General features: G+C 39.7%; 1 protein-coding gene across 1 annotated transcript in view; it reads right to left on the bottom strand.

The window, feature by feature from the left end:
• Positions 1 to 6342: 6342 nt before the first annotated feature.
• Positions 6343 to 16197, bottom strand: part of LOC118110734 (vitamin D3 receptor A) — an 81474-nt gene continuing 71619 nt past the window's right edge. The window contains exon 10 of the mRNA XM_035158745.2: positions 6343 to 15426. Within this exon, the coding sequence (XP_035014636.1) occupies positions 15173 to 15426 (254 nt within the window). The 3' untranslated portion in view covers positions 6343 to 15172. The remainder of the gene's footprint in view (positions 15427 to 16197) is intronic.

Genomic DNA, 16197 nt, shown 5'->3' with positions numbered 1-16197 from the left:
ATTAATGAATAACATGACACGACTGTGAGGACCGACACAGATACAGAGGACAATGATGAGGGTGAAAATTGTTATTTGTGATAAAACATAACACCCTGTGATACAGAGTTTAACTGCTGAAGTGTTGATGAGGCAATATGACAATTCAAAATGTCTCTGTACTCAAAGGACAAACATGAAGGTGGACAGCACAATGATTTTACAGTTTGCAGAAGACAAACATCCTTTAAATCTGCTCAATTCAAATAACAGAACTTAAGTAGATCATCACAGAAACATTGATGCCAAGAGAACAGTAAGTTTAAAGAGAGCAAGATAGTTGTATTTGACTTGAACGAAATTGCTCATTAACGTCTTAATAATACTTTAAACCTGAAGTTATGGGATGTTTATGTGAAAAACAAAGTAATCATAGTTCAAACTATTTAAACGAAACAAAAGCAGTGGAAGACTTCCCAGTTAGGGTCTGTAATAACAACACAACGAGCCATTCAATGTTTACTAACGTGATGCTTGACAAAACGTTCAGTGTAGTTGTATCATTTAGTTACAGGCAGTTCAACCAATTATATTTAATTTGATATATTTCAGACGCCTGACGGGGTTAAACATGTTCAGATTTTTCACAAGAAAATTTGCTAAAATTTAAAAAAAAGATTAATAATAATAAAAAATTAACTTTGTGTAGCATTAGCTGTAAATTTGTTATGTTTTCTCATCCCCTTAATCAGCTTTTGACCTCTCAGGATCCATGGGTGGTCCCGATCCATACGTTAGACACCACTGCTGCAAATGCTCATACAGTATTTGATGTAAAGCTTGAAATGTATTTCAGTAGCTGCTGGTCAACTGCTGGTGAGATTCAACAGCGAAGAGGTTCCTTTACATTTCATCATGTTCTGCTAAACACTGTGTTAATGAACAATTCTGTTCTGAAGTATGACTGAAGCATTTCCAGAAATCGAACATTTCATCAGCTTCTACTTTTTAATGAAATTTAATCTGGACTAAACAATTCAAAATTGTGACTGAAGCCATGAAATAAGCAGTTAAACAGAAAAATATGGGTCGAGCTTTTTCCGTATGTACATTCATATTCAAACACAGAGACACTCTAAAAGTCTATCAGTGGTTCATGGCTACCTCATGTATCATAGTGCCCTCTAGTGGCCACAGGCATGCATGTGCAGCATGTTTAACCACTTCAAACTGCACATCTGAGTATGAATGACTACTATCAGCTGTATGGTAAGAAGCATGAGCCTCTGGGATGAAAACACACAGGTCTTCTACACACCTAGTTAGAAGCGTTTGTTGAATCTGTGTTAAATTCTGAGTGTGAGGGTTAAAACATATAAAGTATTGAAAGTCATGTACCAGTTGATCTATGAAACTGAAGGTTCAGGCAGAGGAGGCTCATGTGTCTCAGGTATTGGCTTTAGTGCAGGTCTTTGGCTCACTCAAAGGAAATCCATTCATATTATTTTCAATTTTCTCATCAAAATGACAACAATTAATACAATTAAAAAATAAGATTGAAAGAAAATATAAACAATAAAAAAAATTATACTAAATAAAATTTAATAAAGATTAATAATGAATGAAAATTTGTAAAATAATTAAATGAGTAATGAAAGTAAATTAGTATAATAAAAATTATTAATAAATGAAAATAAATAAAATAAGGGGGGAAAAATAGGAAGCCAGTGTCGTGAAGCTAATACAGGAGAAACGTGATCTCTTCTCCGTGTTCTTGTCATGTGAGTGTGAGTCTCATGTTGACACATAAACTTTTACTAACGGGTAAATCCCTGCACATGTTGCACTTAACCACTAATTGATTAAAGTATATTTTTCTATAGCCTCTATGTTATTTAGCCTCCTTCACAGTGACCAGGAAGTCATTACAATAGTCCTTGTTAATGTTCACATAAAACACTCCAAACACCCACAGTAAATCATAAAACCTCCTTTAATTACAAAGACCTCCATGTTTCCACCTTCACATACATCAGTAACATGTCCGTCCCTCTCACACCCATGTATCCTCTCTCTCTCTCTCTCTGGCTCTGCTGTGTGTCGTCTACAGGTCGGTCGGCCAGTTGTTGTAGACGGACTCACACATGAACTGTTGGAGCAGGAGGTTCACTCTCTCCACGTCTCCTCCGCTGTGGACAAAAACAAATATGTGAGAGCTATTTCCTGCATTCATATATAAGTTAAGGACATATTAAAATGGGGTTGGACTAGGGGCTATGGAAATTAATAGCAGAGTGATCTTTACTTTGATTTATGTATTTTTTGCTCCTTTACTACAAAACTGTCCTTTGATGCATTATATTTTCAGGAGAATACTGACTATAAATAATGATAAATATAATAACATGATAAGTTAACTATTTAATGTCTGCAGGTAGAAACTCCACCAATGCTCACAATGCTGCTTGTGAATTGTAGTTGCTGAAATCAGCCCAGATATTTGATCAACATCTGTGTCAACATCTCCTCTATTGATTATCTGCAGCTCGACAAAATGAAAATGTACTTTAGAGAGATAAGTAAGTCAAACCAAAACGCTGAGAGTGAGATGAGGACATAGGGCCGGCTGGTCATCAATCAGTCAATATTGATAACTGTAGTGATAAATATAAAGTTATTTAAAAGACAAATTTTTGCTCCTGAGTGAAGTTTCTGGTTTTAAACTCTCTTCTTCGCTAAACAGCAAAACATTTTACAAATGTTAGGTCAATCATTAAAACCAATTATGTGTTCAACCTGCTCACTGTGCTTGTACAATACATCAGCAACACATCGATATATATTGAATTTTTGTTACATTGTTATTGATGGTAATTATATTCTGATAATTAAAGTTATGGTTTTATCACCCAGCCCTTAAGGGAGCCATGTTTGTGTCTCTGGTGTCTGGAGTGTCACACCTCTTCTTCACGCGGCGCAGGAAGGAGCAGATGGAGGTGTGTTTGGCTTTAGATCGCAGAAACTCTGCGTATCTGTTGGAGAACTCGATGTCTCCCAGCTGCCTCCTGCGGTCCAGACCTGCAGACAGCAGATGCCTGAAACACAGTCAAGTCGACAATCAGATCAATGGCAATTAGAATTTTAGAATTTTAAAGTACATATCTTAAACTTTTCCCTCATTACGAGTTGGATTTGTGGTTTATTGTCTTTCTTAAAGGATATTTGACCAACTTTGCATGGCTGTCTTAAAACAACTGTTAGGTTTTTTTTACAGATTCACATTGTTTGTTCAGATTCTTCAAAGTGAAAAATAAAGTGAGAGAAAAGGAGAAAAGTCAAAAAGGTAAAGAGCTGATTCGCTTAAATTAAACACAAAAAAACTAAAGCAAGCCGCTGTTTTAATCTGCATGCAATGTGTGTCGGTGGAGCGAGGAAGCCATGAAGAAACATGGAGTCTGTTACAATGTTTCACTCAAAACATTGGAAACTTCATAGCTTCCTGTGTAGAGCTGCAGCAACATGATTCAGTGTGTTTGTAGTTCCGAAAGAAAAGTTGAGTTTTCCCCGAGTTGTTAATAAAGTTAATCATGCAAGTCTATTTGACATTTAATATAAATTTGGACAACAGAGTAATATGATTGATTGTTTTGTGTCTTGTTTGTGTCCAACTGATGAATTCTCCTTTAATATTTGCTACTTTCTCGCTCTGTTTTTGGTCTCCACCATCTCCTCAGGGGAACATGTTGCTGTTTAGCAGCTTAATGCAGCACTATATTCACCCGCTGGCCTCTTAACTGTGTCCGACTGCTGTTTGCTGCTGAGCAGTACACATTATTTTAATAAAAATATTGACTATAGCAGCGTTAAGGGTCATGTTAAACTCAGACTGTAGCAATTGTGCCTAATACCTCTGCAGGAGGATTTATTCCTTTACAAAGAAAGTGTGAAAGTTTATTTATTGATTTCTTTGTGTGTGTGTGTGTGTGTGTGTGTGTGTGTGTGTAAATTTACGTGAGTCTAGCCTCGAGCAGTGTGTCGGCAGAATTCATCCCTGTCAGAGACCACGGTGTGTTCAGGTGTCTGATCTCGGTCAGGAAACTCTCCACTTCGTCTTCATTCCTGACGTCACACAACAAGAAGATGAACAGCAGGTTTTTTTGTTTAGCACATTAAATTTACCAAAGCAATTCAAAGTGATTTACATTAAGTTGCATCAAAAACTTGTTGCTATTTGATCAAATGTGTGAGCAGAGTGTGTTATGGTATATTGAAGAATCATGAGGGGATTTCTTTGGCTGAAGTTTGCAGTTCTTCCAGATATATATTTGTACTAGATTTTGGACTTCTCAGCAGTGTGTGTGAGATTGAAGAGATGTTTTACCTGACAGGAAGTGACGTGGTGAGATGGAGCAGGGCCGACAGCAGGAACACCTGAGTCAGACTGACGGAAGACATCATGAAGGTGGTGCAGATCCGAGGATTTCCTGAAGAGACAAGTACATTTTTGAAAGGAATTTTGATCTCTCCGTGTTTAATTAAGTCCTCTTAAATTCACTAAAGATAAATCACAAAGCAACAGCATGAATATGGTATTTTAGAAAACAGTGTTCTTCCAACTTTGTGTTGAAAGGTGATCTTAAATAAATGCTCCAGAAAAATAATATAAAAAGAAATAAAGACTGTCTCCCCCATGCCTGTATAACCACTCTCCACTGAACAAGCTGTCTGCCTGTCTTAGATCAATAAAACACCAAATCAAAATTTTCTCGGCTTAAACAAAGGTTCAAATGAAAAACCAGACTCCAGACTCACCTGGACAGATGTTGCTAAGAGATCAAACTGCAGACTGTGAGTGTTAGGTACCACGTCGTCTCCTTTTCTACTCCCTCAGGTATCGACCCTCCGACAGACCTTGTGATTTTATTGCTTTGAGTATTTACAGTGTCAACATGCCCAGTTTGGAATCAGACTTTCCAGCCGCTCCGTCGGTTTGCTCACTTCCTGAAATCTTAATAAAGTTACTGCGTGTGATGTCCCTAATGAGCTCTAATCACCTGTGAGGACGTCGGGCTGTTTGTGCTCCAGGAATCATCCTCACATCAGTGCAGAGTATCGATCTGATAATCACATTTATATTGTTTTGTGACTCTGATTCTGTTTGCTCCATCATTGATCTCACACATTTATTACAAGCTTCTGTCTTGGGTTCATGAACAGGGTGGTGGTCCTTGACACCTGCACCAGATTTGTGTGGAGCCATCAGGAAACTAGTTTTTCTTTTAAATTAAATCAAATCAACACATGAAACAAACAGAAATGTCATATTTTCATCATGGTTTTCACATGTTTTTGGGATTTGACTGGAGCTCTCTAAATGTTCTTCTCCTAGAATGGTTTAAAGGAACAGACAACTCCAACCACTGTGTATCTAAATGACCAAACTCTAAAGCCTTTTCACAGAGGAAGTTTGAGCATTTAATTTCATATTCTTTGGCAGATCTTTCGGAAATTCAGATACAATTTGCTAATTTTTTCCTGGTTTGATATTTAGCTGTTTTGGATCAAATGTTTGAAAGAACTATAGAATTAAATGAATTAAAAATCTCCTTCGCATATTTATTTTTGCATTTTCTGTGAATGAGACCATGAAGATTCAAGGTCAATTAAAGGGAAACACATTTCATAAGAAGGGCTTGGGTTGTAAATCATCAGGAACCCGACACACCCGGGACAAACCCGTCACCCTGACCACTGAAACGTAATCAGTTATTCATTCAGTCCTAAATCAGTCAAAACTTGAGGAAATTCCCTGAAGGTGGACTTTAGATATCATGTTCAAGTGGAGAAAAACATGTTTTGTGAGGCCACAGTGACCGTGAACTTTGTCATCCAAAAATCGAATCAGTTTTTTAAAATTCTACTGAATGTTTGTGCTACATGTAATGAAATTTGCTTTGTGTGTTTCTGAAATATCACAATCACAATGAACATGAGGTCACTGTGAACTTGACCTTTGCCCTACGACCAGACGAATCTTATCAGTTCAATTTTGAGTACGAGTTAACATTTGCATCAAATTTGAAGAGAATCCCTGGAGACGTTCCTGAGATATTGTGTTCACAAAGCACAGAATGTGTTTGAGATAATTAGTCTGAAGGGAACTTGTTACCAAAGAAATAGTCCCCATGCTTTGTAGCATACCCAGTGGGTTAACACGGATACATTGTTTTACATCCGCTCTGTTGACACGTGTACAACTGAGACTGAAAACTAGCTTTCATCATTAGGGTGAACCAGGCGTCTCCTTCACAGTCACAAAACCAGAGCTGTAGACGAAGCACAAACAAAGCAGGGAGGCCGGGGGCGTTTTGCATCATTATGTACAGCTGTTTTATTTGTGATTTCCCCAAAACATCATCAGTATTTTACTACATACAATGCATGTAATCAAAGTACAATGGATCAACTTCAAAGAGAAGAGCAAAAAAGAAAAAAAGAGCAACACAAAAAACAGGCGGTGATTTTTAACCACAAAGAGAGACATTGGTTAAGGTACTGTATGTATAACACTATTTATTATGGTATGGGGCTATTGATGATGCCATCAACAGCGATGCCATGGCAACTGTATATGTTTAAAAGACGAGTTTCTGCTAGAAGCACTGAGGTCTGGTGGGTTTTACTGCAATGTGGTGTGCATGGGTGAGGGTAAAGGTATCTTATCTTGGGACTCTACTGAGATAAACTCTGATTTGAAGCATTTCTGATTTTGTTCTCCTAATGATGAGTAGGCCGTGCTGTGGGAGGCCAGAGGTCTGCTGCTGGATGTTCTATAATTAATCAAAATCTTTCATTTTAAACTGTTGCATCAGCACGAATCAAAACGAGTATATTTTTAGAAACCAGATAGGGTTTATATGTTTCTGGGGAAAAAAAGGGAAAACAATCAAGGGGAATAAATAAAAGAACAACCAGCAGAGAAACACACAGACAACACCTCCCACGAGCACGCTACTGCTGACTCCTACAACTGATACAACAATTTAAGAAATTAACAAATGTGTGGATATGAAGAGAGGAAAAACAGCTACTAAAACTCAATGAAACTGTCACCAGTAATACGAGGGCGGATCGTCCTGTATTCTGCTTTAAAACCCCTGATATTGTCCCAAAATAAGGCTGTGGGTTCTAGGCACACCAAGGTACAACTGAGCTGAGCAATATGTGCATTTATGTTTTTTTTTTTTTTTAAAGACATGAAACTTTCTGTATGAACTGAACTAATTAATGTTCAATTCATTTCTAACCACCTGGCTAGTCCAGGTCTTACTATAGAGATCAGAGTTAAAAAAAAGATGACAACAGATCATTTTTTTTGACATCACACGCTTTGCAGAGCATTTAGAGACAAATACACAAGTGCATCATTGGCAATAACTGCTGGTGAGGGAGAAAGAAGTGCACACAAGTGTGCGCCGTGTGTGGGTTGATCAGCGAGTGTGTGCTGTGTTCACTGTCCGACCTTTTCAGTCAGTCAGCAGAAGTGTATGTTCATGTGTGAGTGCAGCTGTTTAAGTGCATGCGTGTATGAGCAAGCGCATATTTAAAGAGGTAGCAGAGAAATGCAACCAGAGCGACAGATGATGACGTATCCTCGAGAGTATCTGCTCATCTGCTCTGGCAGAAGAGAAACTTTCTATCCCCCTGCTCTCGCTGGGTTCAACCAATCAGCAGGAGCCAAAGACCTTAAAGTGCCCACATTGTATCATTTACAGATTCAGGTTCATCATTTGTATTTGGGGTCTCCTAGATTATCTTTACATGCTGTAATATTCTAAATACAGTCACTTGTTTCAGACCCTACGCTGCTGCAGCCCTGTCTGAAACAACTCTTTTGTGATCGGTCAACTGCTTAATGTTCCGTCTCTTACACAGATGCTTCCTAATCAGCTCTGTTGCTACAGTAACGATCGGGTGATACACCTGAACCACCACTGCAAACAAGTTTTACATGTTACTTGGTGACGTAGTTGCAAAGTAACTACCAAGGGGTTTTCTTTAACTTTATACAATACAAAAAAAAAAAGACATAATATGGGCACTTTAACTACGGCCACTATCACTCAAAAATCTGTCAAACCATCTAAGATTCAATTTTCAGTCTGTTTTCATTCAGTCTGTCATTTTTCAGGATACAGCTAATTTCATTATCAACATTAAACAACAAATAATCTTTCTTCTATATTGGCAGATTGGGTGTCACATCATATTATTTCATCTTTTTCCCCAAAGTGCCATATCTTTCCAATGACTACCTTGATTCCCCAAAAACATTTATCATTACATTATGAAATATTTCTACGCACTGAATGAACTCTGTGATATTTGCATATCTGTCCGTCAACAGCAGCTGATCGTGTTAAATGAACCTTAGAGGAGCCGTGACGTCGTCATGCTGTGAGCTGAGAGGTGATATCATCATTATACAAAGAGTGATCGCTGAAGGCTCCGTGTGTCATTCACAGCATATGTGTTGAAGGCCTGGTGATGTGGAAGCTGAGTGAGAGGTTAGAAGAAGGCAGAGTGCTGAGAAACGGGGGGAGAGTGGGTGGGTGACACTTATCTGGCTGCTGAGCAGAACAAAACTACATTACACACTATTTGTATCTAGAACATCTAAAACAGGATCCCAATGTTACAAAGCCTTTCAGACCTTTAAAGGAAAACAGCTACAGAGAAACGCACAGGAAGCCTGTGAGACAAGACCGACTGAAGGACATCGGGTTCAGTACTTTTTACATTTCAGATGTTAGGACAGAGCAGCTACCGAAGTTTAACTACCACTCCCTTTATTTAGTTTGAATCAGTACGTATCGATGCCTCCGTTTTTCATCAAGCTGAGCGTTTCGAACACTCCTGATGGAGGGTGTTGAACTGTGTGACATCGATTTAGCTCTTAACAGAAAAAACCCAGAGAAACAAATGGCGGCTCTGCGGAGTCCCATCAGACCAACAACAAATGAGTCCTCTGCCAATCAGGTGGCATTTTACTGCGACATAACATGTTAGTATAGTAGCCTCAAAGTATTTTTGAAGGCTCTGCTTTGCTGAGGCAGGACCGCCTGCCTCCCGTTTCCTCCAAATTCTTTCAGTGCATCGTTGGTCTGGACACACGTCTCGTCACATCCACTGAGGTTTCATGCTGCGTTCACATAACAGCTTTCATCTCTGTCCCAGCGGGATCTGAATTAGGCAAAGACTTTCTCAACCCATCGTCTCTTTTAATTGTAATTTAATCTAAATTTGGGGTTAAATCACTCTGCAGTAGACACAGGTTTTAATCGGCTCTAATTTGACAAGACAGCGAGGCAAGAGAGCTTCTCCGTTTTCGGTGCGTTTGTGATGACGATTAAGACGCACCAGGGGAAAGATAAGAAAGAAAGATGGACTTCTATGTTGGCAATGACAAATGAGTCACTCGCCCTTTTGAGCAGGTTTACTTGTGTCTAAATAAGTTGCTTGGACCTGCTTGTTTTGGTGTAAAAGAGGTATCATTAATGTTACATCTATATTTTATCTGTAACTGAGCTAACCGTGTCCTGGATGTAATTAAATATTTAACCTTAGCTGCTCTTCTCTCTGACTTGTTCACGTCATTGTCTCACTACAAACTCAAGTTTATAAGTCAAATGTAAAGACTATTACAATAGTATTAGTAATAATAGTATTACAGTATTGGAGTATACTGATATCTAGTTAACTTCTCTATTTAAGGTCGCATCATCTTGTTTTAATTGAGGCTGAATTCCTTGAGCTAGAAAATATCACATCTGTGTCACAAAATCTGGGCCCTGTTAGCTGCTATGTGAACACAGTCATGCAGAGACTCTAAAATGTATTTATGCCAGTCCAGTTGGATGGTGATGCCCAAGAGGCCTCCGATGTACTGACTTTAAGATTTTTAGGCTTGTAGTGAGATCTGAGGTAAAAATGATCCAGCATTTGAAAAGAGAAAAGATATAAAAAGGAATAAACTGTACATATACACAAAAAATCCTCTCTAAATTAGTGTTAAAATTCAAACGGATGCCTCATAATGAAAAAAAAAAAAAAGTCATGCTTCGACAAAAAAAACAAAACATATGCTTGTATGTATGTGCAGGAGGGAGAGGTAGTATGTTTGGTTATACGCAGAGCCGAAGCTTAGCGGCACGTCGCCTGTTTGTAGAGACGACAAAGACTGAAAGTACAGAATGAGGCAGAGACGAGGATCACGCGAGTAAAGCAGAAAAACTGGAGAGTGATCGTTAACATTTAGAAACATTGGGATCCAACTTATAAACTGACTGGTCTACTGGCAATAGGATTCTGCTGGACAATCTTCTACTTCATAAAACAACTGGCAACTGGTTTACTGTTTGTGTGTTTGAGAGAGAGACGTCATAACACTGCAAAGACTGAGGAGAGAGTTGTAGTGTGTCTGTGTGTGTGTGTGTGTGTGTGTGTGTGAGTTTATGTTTGGTTCCCTTAAAAGCTATGGTAAAAAGTCATTCTGTAAATTACTGAGGTATCTGTTCAATGTTTCCAGCTGAGTGAGGTTTCAGTTAGTAAGGCTACTGAGGTGGAGCTGCTGACCTGGGTTGAGGGGAGGACGGGTGAGAGGGGGGAGAGACGTCCACATTGCTCAGGTCCATTTTAACATCTCCTAACATCGTCTACTGTCCTCGTGTTACCGTTTAGTGTCAAAACGCAAGAGCCAGACATGTCATGCAGACGCAGCGTTCTCCATGAACAAGCTAAAAATGACAGAAATTTAAGAAATGACCCACAGAGGAGAATCAGCGACGTGTTCACAAGCAGCATAGCAAAGTTAGATCGGTGAGGTTTCACTCTCGGAACCCTTGCAACAGAGCAGACTCTCCCCGCCATCACCCCATCCTGCATTCCTTTTTGAAACAGATGATGTAGGTGTTGATGTTATATGTAAAAAGTCCACTTTTTTTGTCATTCAACAACTACTTTGTAAAAATTTCAAGAGCTGCAATGCGAGAGAAACACACAAAGTAGTGAGAAAAGTAATGTCACACTTTGGGTTTTAGGAGGCGACATCTCATCAGTCACTGCGCCCTCTGCCTGTACACCGGGTCACTACGTCTGCCTGTGGCGAAAAAAATACTTGTATCTCTTATGATCTTCTATGCAAATTTTATACACAGTTCTTCTGGATGTCCATTTTTTCTGGGAGGGACAGAAGAAGCCATTTCTGTGTCGTCATGCGTGTCTTCAAAAATGTTGAATTCCCAAAGCAGCGGTCTCGCCAAACTCCCATCAGCCCTTGGTGCGCCACGGTTTCCCAGAAAAAGCAGAGCCTGAATGGCTGTCAAGTTAAAGCTATGAAGAGTAATCCTGCTGTAATTGGCTATTGCAGAAGAAGAGGCGGTTAGATGGTTGGGTGATGAATGAAGAGGCACGCCCATGCTGTTGCGATAGTGTCCATTGGCTAAATCCTGTGTCAGTCAGTTGAGGCAGTGTTAGTTCATGATCACTTGATTGTGTTTGACACCGTGCTTCTGGAAAAGCAGATGTAGCTTTTTTTTTTCATTTTAAATACAGAGCTGGGGACCGCTTTTCCATTAACAGAGACTCAGCTCTGCCGTGTTCCTTCCCCTCAGGTGACGGATCCAGGTGAAACATGGCCGCACTGACAAGTTATTCCAGTAGGAAAAAAGAAAGAACGGTTGCCAGTGTCCCTTCCCTGTCTGTACATGAAGTTAAAGCCACGTCGTTAGTTTGAAAATGGCTATTATGTTTTCACTCAGCTGAAATCACGGGAACAAGGGGAGCTTGTTCATTTGCACTTGGAAAAGTCTCCAGGAGTCCACTTTGCTCATTCCTGCTTCATTTAAATGACGTCCCAGTGCAGCGAGCCAAGCACAAGCTAGAAAGCAAACTCTGAAACACATTGATCGACAATCTTGAACAGAACAAAACAGAGGAAGAAAAAAAAAAAAGAAGAGAGATTTTCACCAAAATAAAAACATTATGGATATACTGTATAATTGTCAAAAGCTTATCGATTGACTTTAGAAGAGAGAGAGAGAATAGAACGTACATCCATAAGCTTGGAACGGACAGAGAGGGCACACATCCTGTGGCGACGGACTGAGTTGTCAGGTTCCGGAGCGTTAAGATTGAACACACTAATGTTGTGTGTGTTTGTGGAGCATGCATGAGACTCAGCCAGTTGGAATGGACAACACAACCACCACTGGGAATGTTCGGTCACATGGGGCCTTTGCAGGTAGAAATCTTTAGGTTTCTGAGTCCGAGCATGGCACTAATGTTAATGTTATGCATCAAACCAAAGAGTTGGACTAAAATCTGCATCTTTTTGGATATGACATTGATCTTATTTGAATGTGTGACTTTGTTGTGAAAGGGTCAAACCTAATTCTGACAGTTTTCTTCAGTGCTCCTTGAAACAACTTAGCCACGTCACCAGGATTGCCACCTCTGCACGTCCTAGTTAAATACAACCTAAGAGTCCTTCTCCTAATTGCATATAGTGCTGTATCTCCAGAGCATCTTTCCATCAAACAATTGAATTCTCTTAGTATTTTGCCTACATTAATCTCTAACTATGTACAGACTTAGCAAGTGGTATTTACAAGGTTTATCCACAAGGGGGCGATCCAGGCCTGCATGAGGGGAGAGCATGCACCGTGTCAACAGAAAAGGTGATATGATATGTAGTGATGTTGAAAAGTAACATCCTAAAACCCTTGCTTATGCGGCTGGTGTTGAAATGATAGGTTGTGACAAAACGGTACGAGGCTTGGTTTTTATAGTGAATACAAAAAGCATCTTTCTCATGTCTTTACATTTCTGTCCTGCTATTATGGCCATCTGAAGGATTTCATTCAAAAACACTTGACTATACATTATTCTCCTACTGTATATTGCTACCATCTGTAGAATATTGAATTAGCCCTGAAGAAAGAAAAAAACCAAACTACACTTGAGGTTCATATTAATCAAGCAATGTTTTAACACCGATGACTATTATTTAAATGTAGCCATTTAATGGGTATGTACTTTTTAAGATCTCTAATGCATTGAACGATAATGCAAACCATTTCATAAGAGGAGTTTATATTTTTAATGAACATAAGCTAGGGAATGAAAATCTTAGGGTAATCGTTTTAAAAAGTTTGACTTTTAGCTTACTTATGCTGTTTTTTAGTATGATTAGAAATCACAGTGAATCCTAGAGCTTCAAAAACAATCTCCGTCTCATGATTGTAAGCTTACGCCACACACACGCCTAAACACCACATACACAATATCATCAGACAAACTTTTCCCTGAGGCAACAGCCGATAGTTGTAACTATCTAGCTCTAACTGTCGTAGCAGCAATCTAACCAGCCGGACAAAGATTTATTTATTTTCTTATTTTTTGGGATAATCACTATCCACGAAACATGACGTTGTGTCGGTCGACAAACTTCACAGGTCCAATAACGAGTAAAATCCAACAGAAAAGTGCTTCCCTGCACTGAACCCCCAGTCAGAGCCTGTACGCACACCCCCTTGTGGTCCATCAATATTCTCATACACTGTACACGCATCACAAAAATAGAAGGACTCCTCACACACTTCTCAGTGCTTTCTTGTGTGTGTGTACGTCTGTCTTTCCATAGAGAAGACACACACACAACTGAGGAGGGGCCTTCAAATCCTCTACATTATACAACAGTCAGAACAATTAGCTTCATGAAAGCAAACTCGTTTTGCTCTCATAAATATATCTATATATATATATTTATATAGATATATATATAAGCTTATACGTATCATTTATATTTATATAGCATTATACATACATTCTTTTTGTGATAATTTCCCTTTAGTCTGGTGAGCAGGAAATTTCAACTGTAGCATCTCCATCCTCCATCTCTCCCATCTCCTTCACTCAATCCTCCAAATCTCACCCAAACCCTCCGACTTAAGACTTCCTTCCACCATCTGAGGTGTCTCCTACACACAGACACGGGGCTGAGCAGGAGAACACACCTGCTGGACTCTCATCCTCACCAAGTACTTTTCAAACAGCGAACCAAGTATTTCCATTACGCCAAGGGATGCACTGATATTGACCAACTGGATCGGGATCTGATGACAATAGGGCCAATATATGGGAGCAATATATTCTGTTCAATTCGTCGTGCGTCAGCAGCACGCCAGTAGAACAGTCGATTTTGCTAACTAACATAGCATGGAGGGAGGCAAAATCAAAGGGTCAGTTTGGAGGTATTTTATGCTTCCTACACTAACAGGTTCTTCAGCTGATAATTAGATTGGTCACTTATTAATTTAACACTGATATTTGATTGATACTCGTTATCAGCCGATAACCAAGGCCCGGGTATCAATATCTGTACCAGGAGTGGCAAAGTCAGATCGGTGCATCCCTAATTACATTATTATAAGATCCCCCATCGCTCATCATGTTGATGTTCAATATATTTGGATGTATTTGCTGTAGACAAACTCTAGATCAATGATGGCTTGGAACTAAGTAACACAAGTGTAGTCACACTGCTAGAAATTTATCTGGCCCTCACAAGTGCCAGCATGGGTAATTGATGGAGCTGTTGATGTGAACCTGAAGTGATGTTAAAAAGATGATGGTTAAATAAAAGGATGTGACAGTCACATCCATCAAGCTGTCTCCACTGTAAAAACATGGCAGAGATCTAGAAGTGATAGGTGGAGAAAGGTGGTGATGAGAGAAGGCAAATCTGGAGTTTGTGGATGTGGAGAGGATCTGGATGTCGAATCTGTTCCAGACATCACAACAGCTGCATGACGCGATGAAATGTGAGGCTGTACTGTGTTTTCAAAGCCTGTCAAAGTGCTGCAGAGATCCACAGCCTCATCAGGTGTCATAAATCCAAAAATCCAGAGGTCCAGGCATTTGAGTATCGCTCCTAGAGGTCAGGAGGAAGAGGAGGAGAATGGGCCAATGATGAAGAGGTGAATGTTACCATCTGTCTGATTATCCGTCTTTCTCCCACATGTCCAGAGATGTATCAATGCCAGGTTTTCTTGGGGGAAACGGTGGAAAGGGTTGGTTAATCATCCTGTGTGTTATGAGGGAGTACAGGTGTACGTGCTGGGCTCCTTCTCTGCTATGACACCTCGCTGCCGAACACCTCCAGCACCAGCGGGGTCAGCTGCATGCTGTGCTCAGGCTGAAAGGAGAGCGAGCGGTACTGCTTGGAGTGCTCCTCGTTCAGGCTGCGCAGGTCGGCCAGTTTCTGGATCATCTTGGCGTAGAGGAGGCGTCCGCCCGGGTGGTTGATGCGGATGTAGGCCTGCAACGCCTCCGACAGACGGTCTTGGAGCTGCTCGACGCGGGCATGGTCTTGGACACCTGGACGATCTGCAATGGGAGAATGGAGAGGGTGGCAAATAGGAGAACGTACATCAGGAGAGAAGGTCAAAGAGAAAGAGGAGGTTGAGGTGGGGGGGTTGATGGATGGAAAGAGAAAGAAAGTGTCACACAAAAGTTAAGCTATTGCTGCAAACAAAATGTTAAATGTTAATGAATAGTGATCATGGTCTATCGTAATGGTCACTGTTAAACTGAATGTAGCTGTAGCTGCTCCCTTAACTACACTTTAATAATGAAAACAGATCCAACCCAAATGTTAAACAATAAACAGTATTTAGTTTGTAGAGTTTCAGCACAAACTATAAAATATTACAACCACTTTCTTTCTGTTGTGCTCCTTTATAAAATGTTCTATTCTGCCATTACTCTTTGAACATAAATACTGCTTTTACTGGGTTTTACTATTCCTGTATTTACAGGCTTTCACTTGGTCATTACTTACATAGTGTTTATTGCAGGATAAATAAGATAAGACCTGAACTCACATGTTAGTGGCACTCTGCATGTACATCGTCTTAAGCAAAAACTGGCACAATTTGATGCTGATTGAGATACACAATTCTTGAGTTCACATCTGTTCACACAATGATGTAACAGATGTGTTTCTCTAAAAGGGGTAAATATATGGAATAATTATGATGAAATAAAAGTGTGTCGCTCACTTTTAATGTTTACATTTTTTTAAAAACAAGATGATTAACAAATACACAACAGAGTTGTCATCATGATTATGTTTTAGGTCCCATTTGGGTTGCTAGT

This window comes from Hippoglossus stenolepis, chromosome 6 (assembly GCF_022539355.2).
Source record: "Hippoglossus stenolepis isolate QCI-W04-F060 chromosome 6, HSTE1.2, whole genome shotgun sequence".
In the NCBI taxonomy this organism is placed as follows: Eukaryota; Metazoa; Chordata; class Actinopteri; order Pleuronectiformes; family Pleuronectidae; genus Hippoglossus; species Hippoglossus stenolepis.
This window is presented reverse-complemented; position numbering and strand designations above follow the sequence as displayed.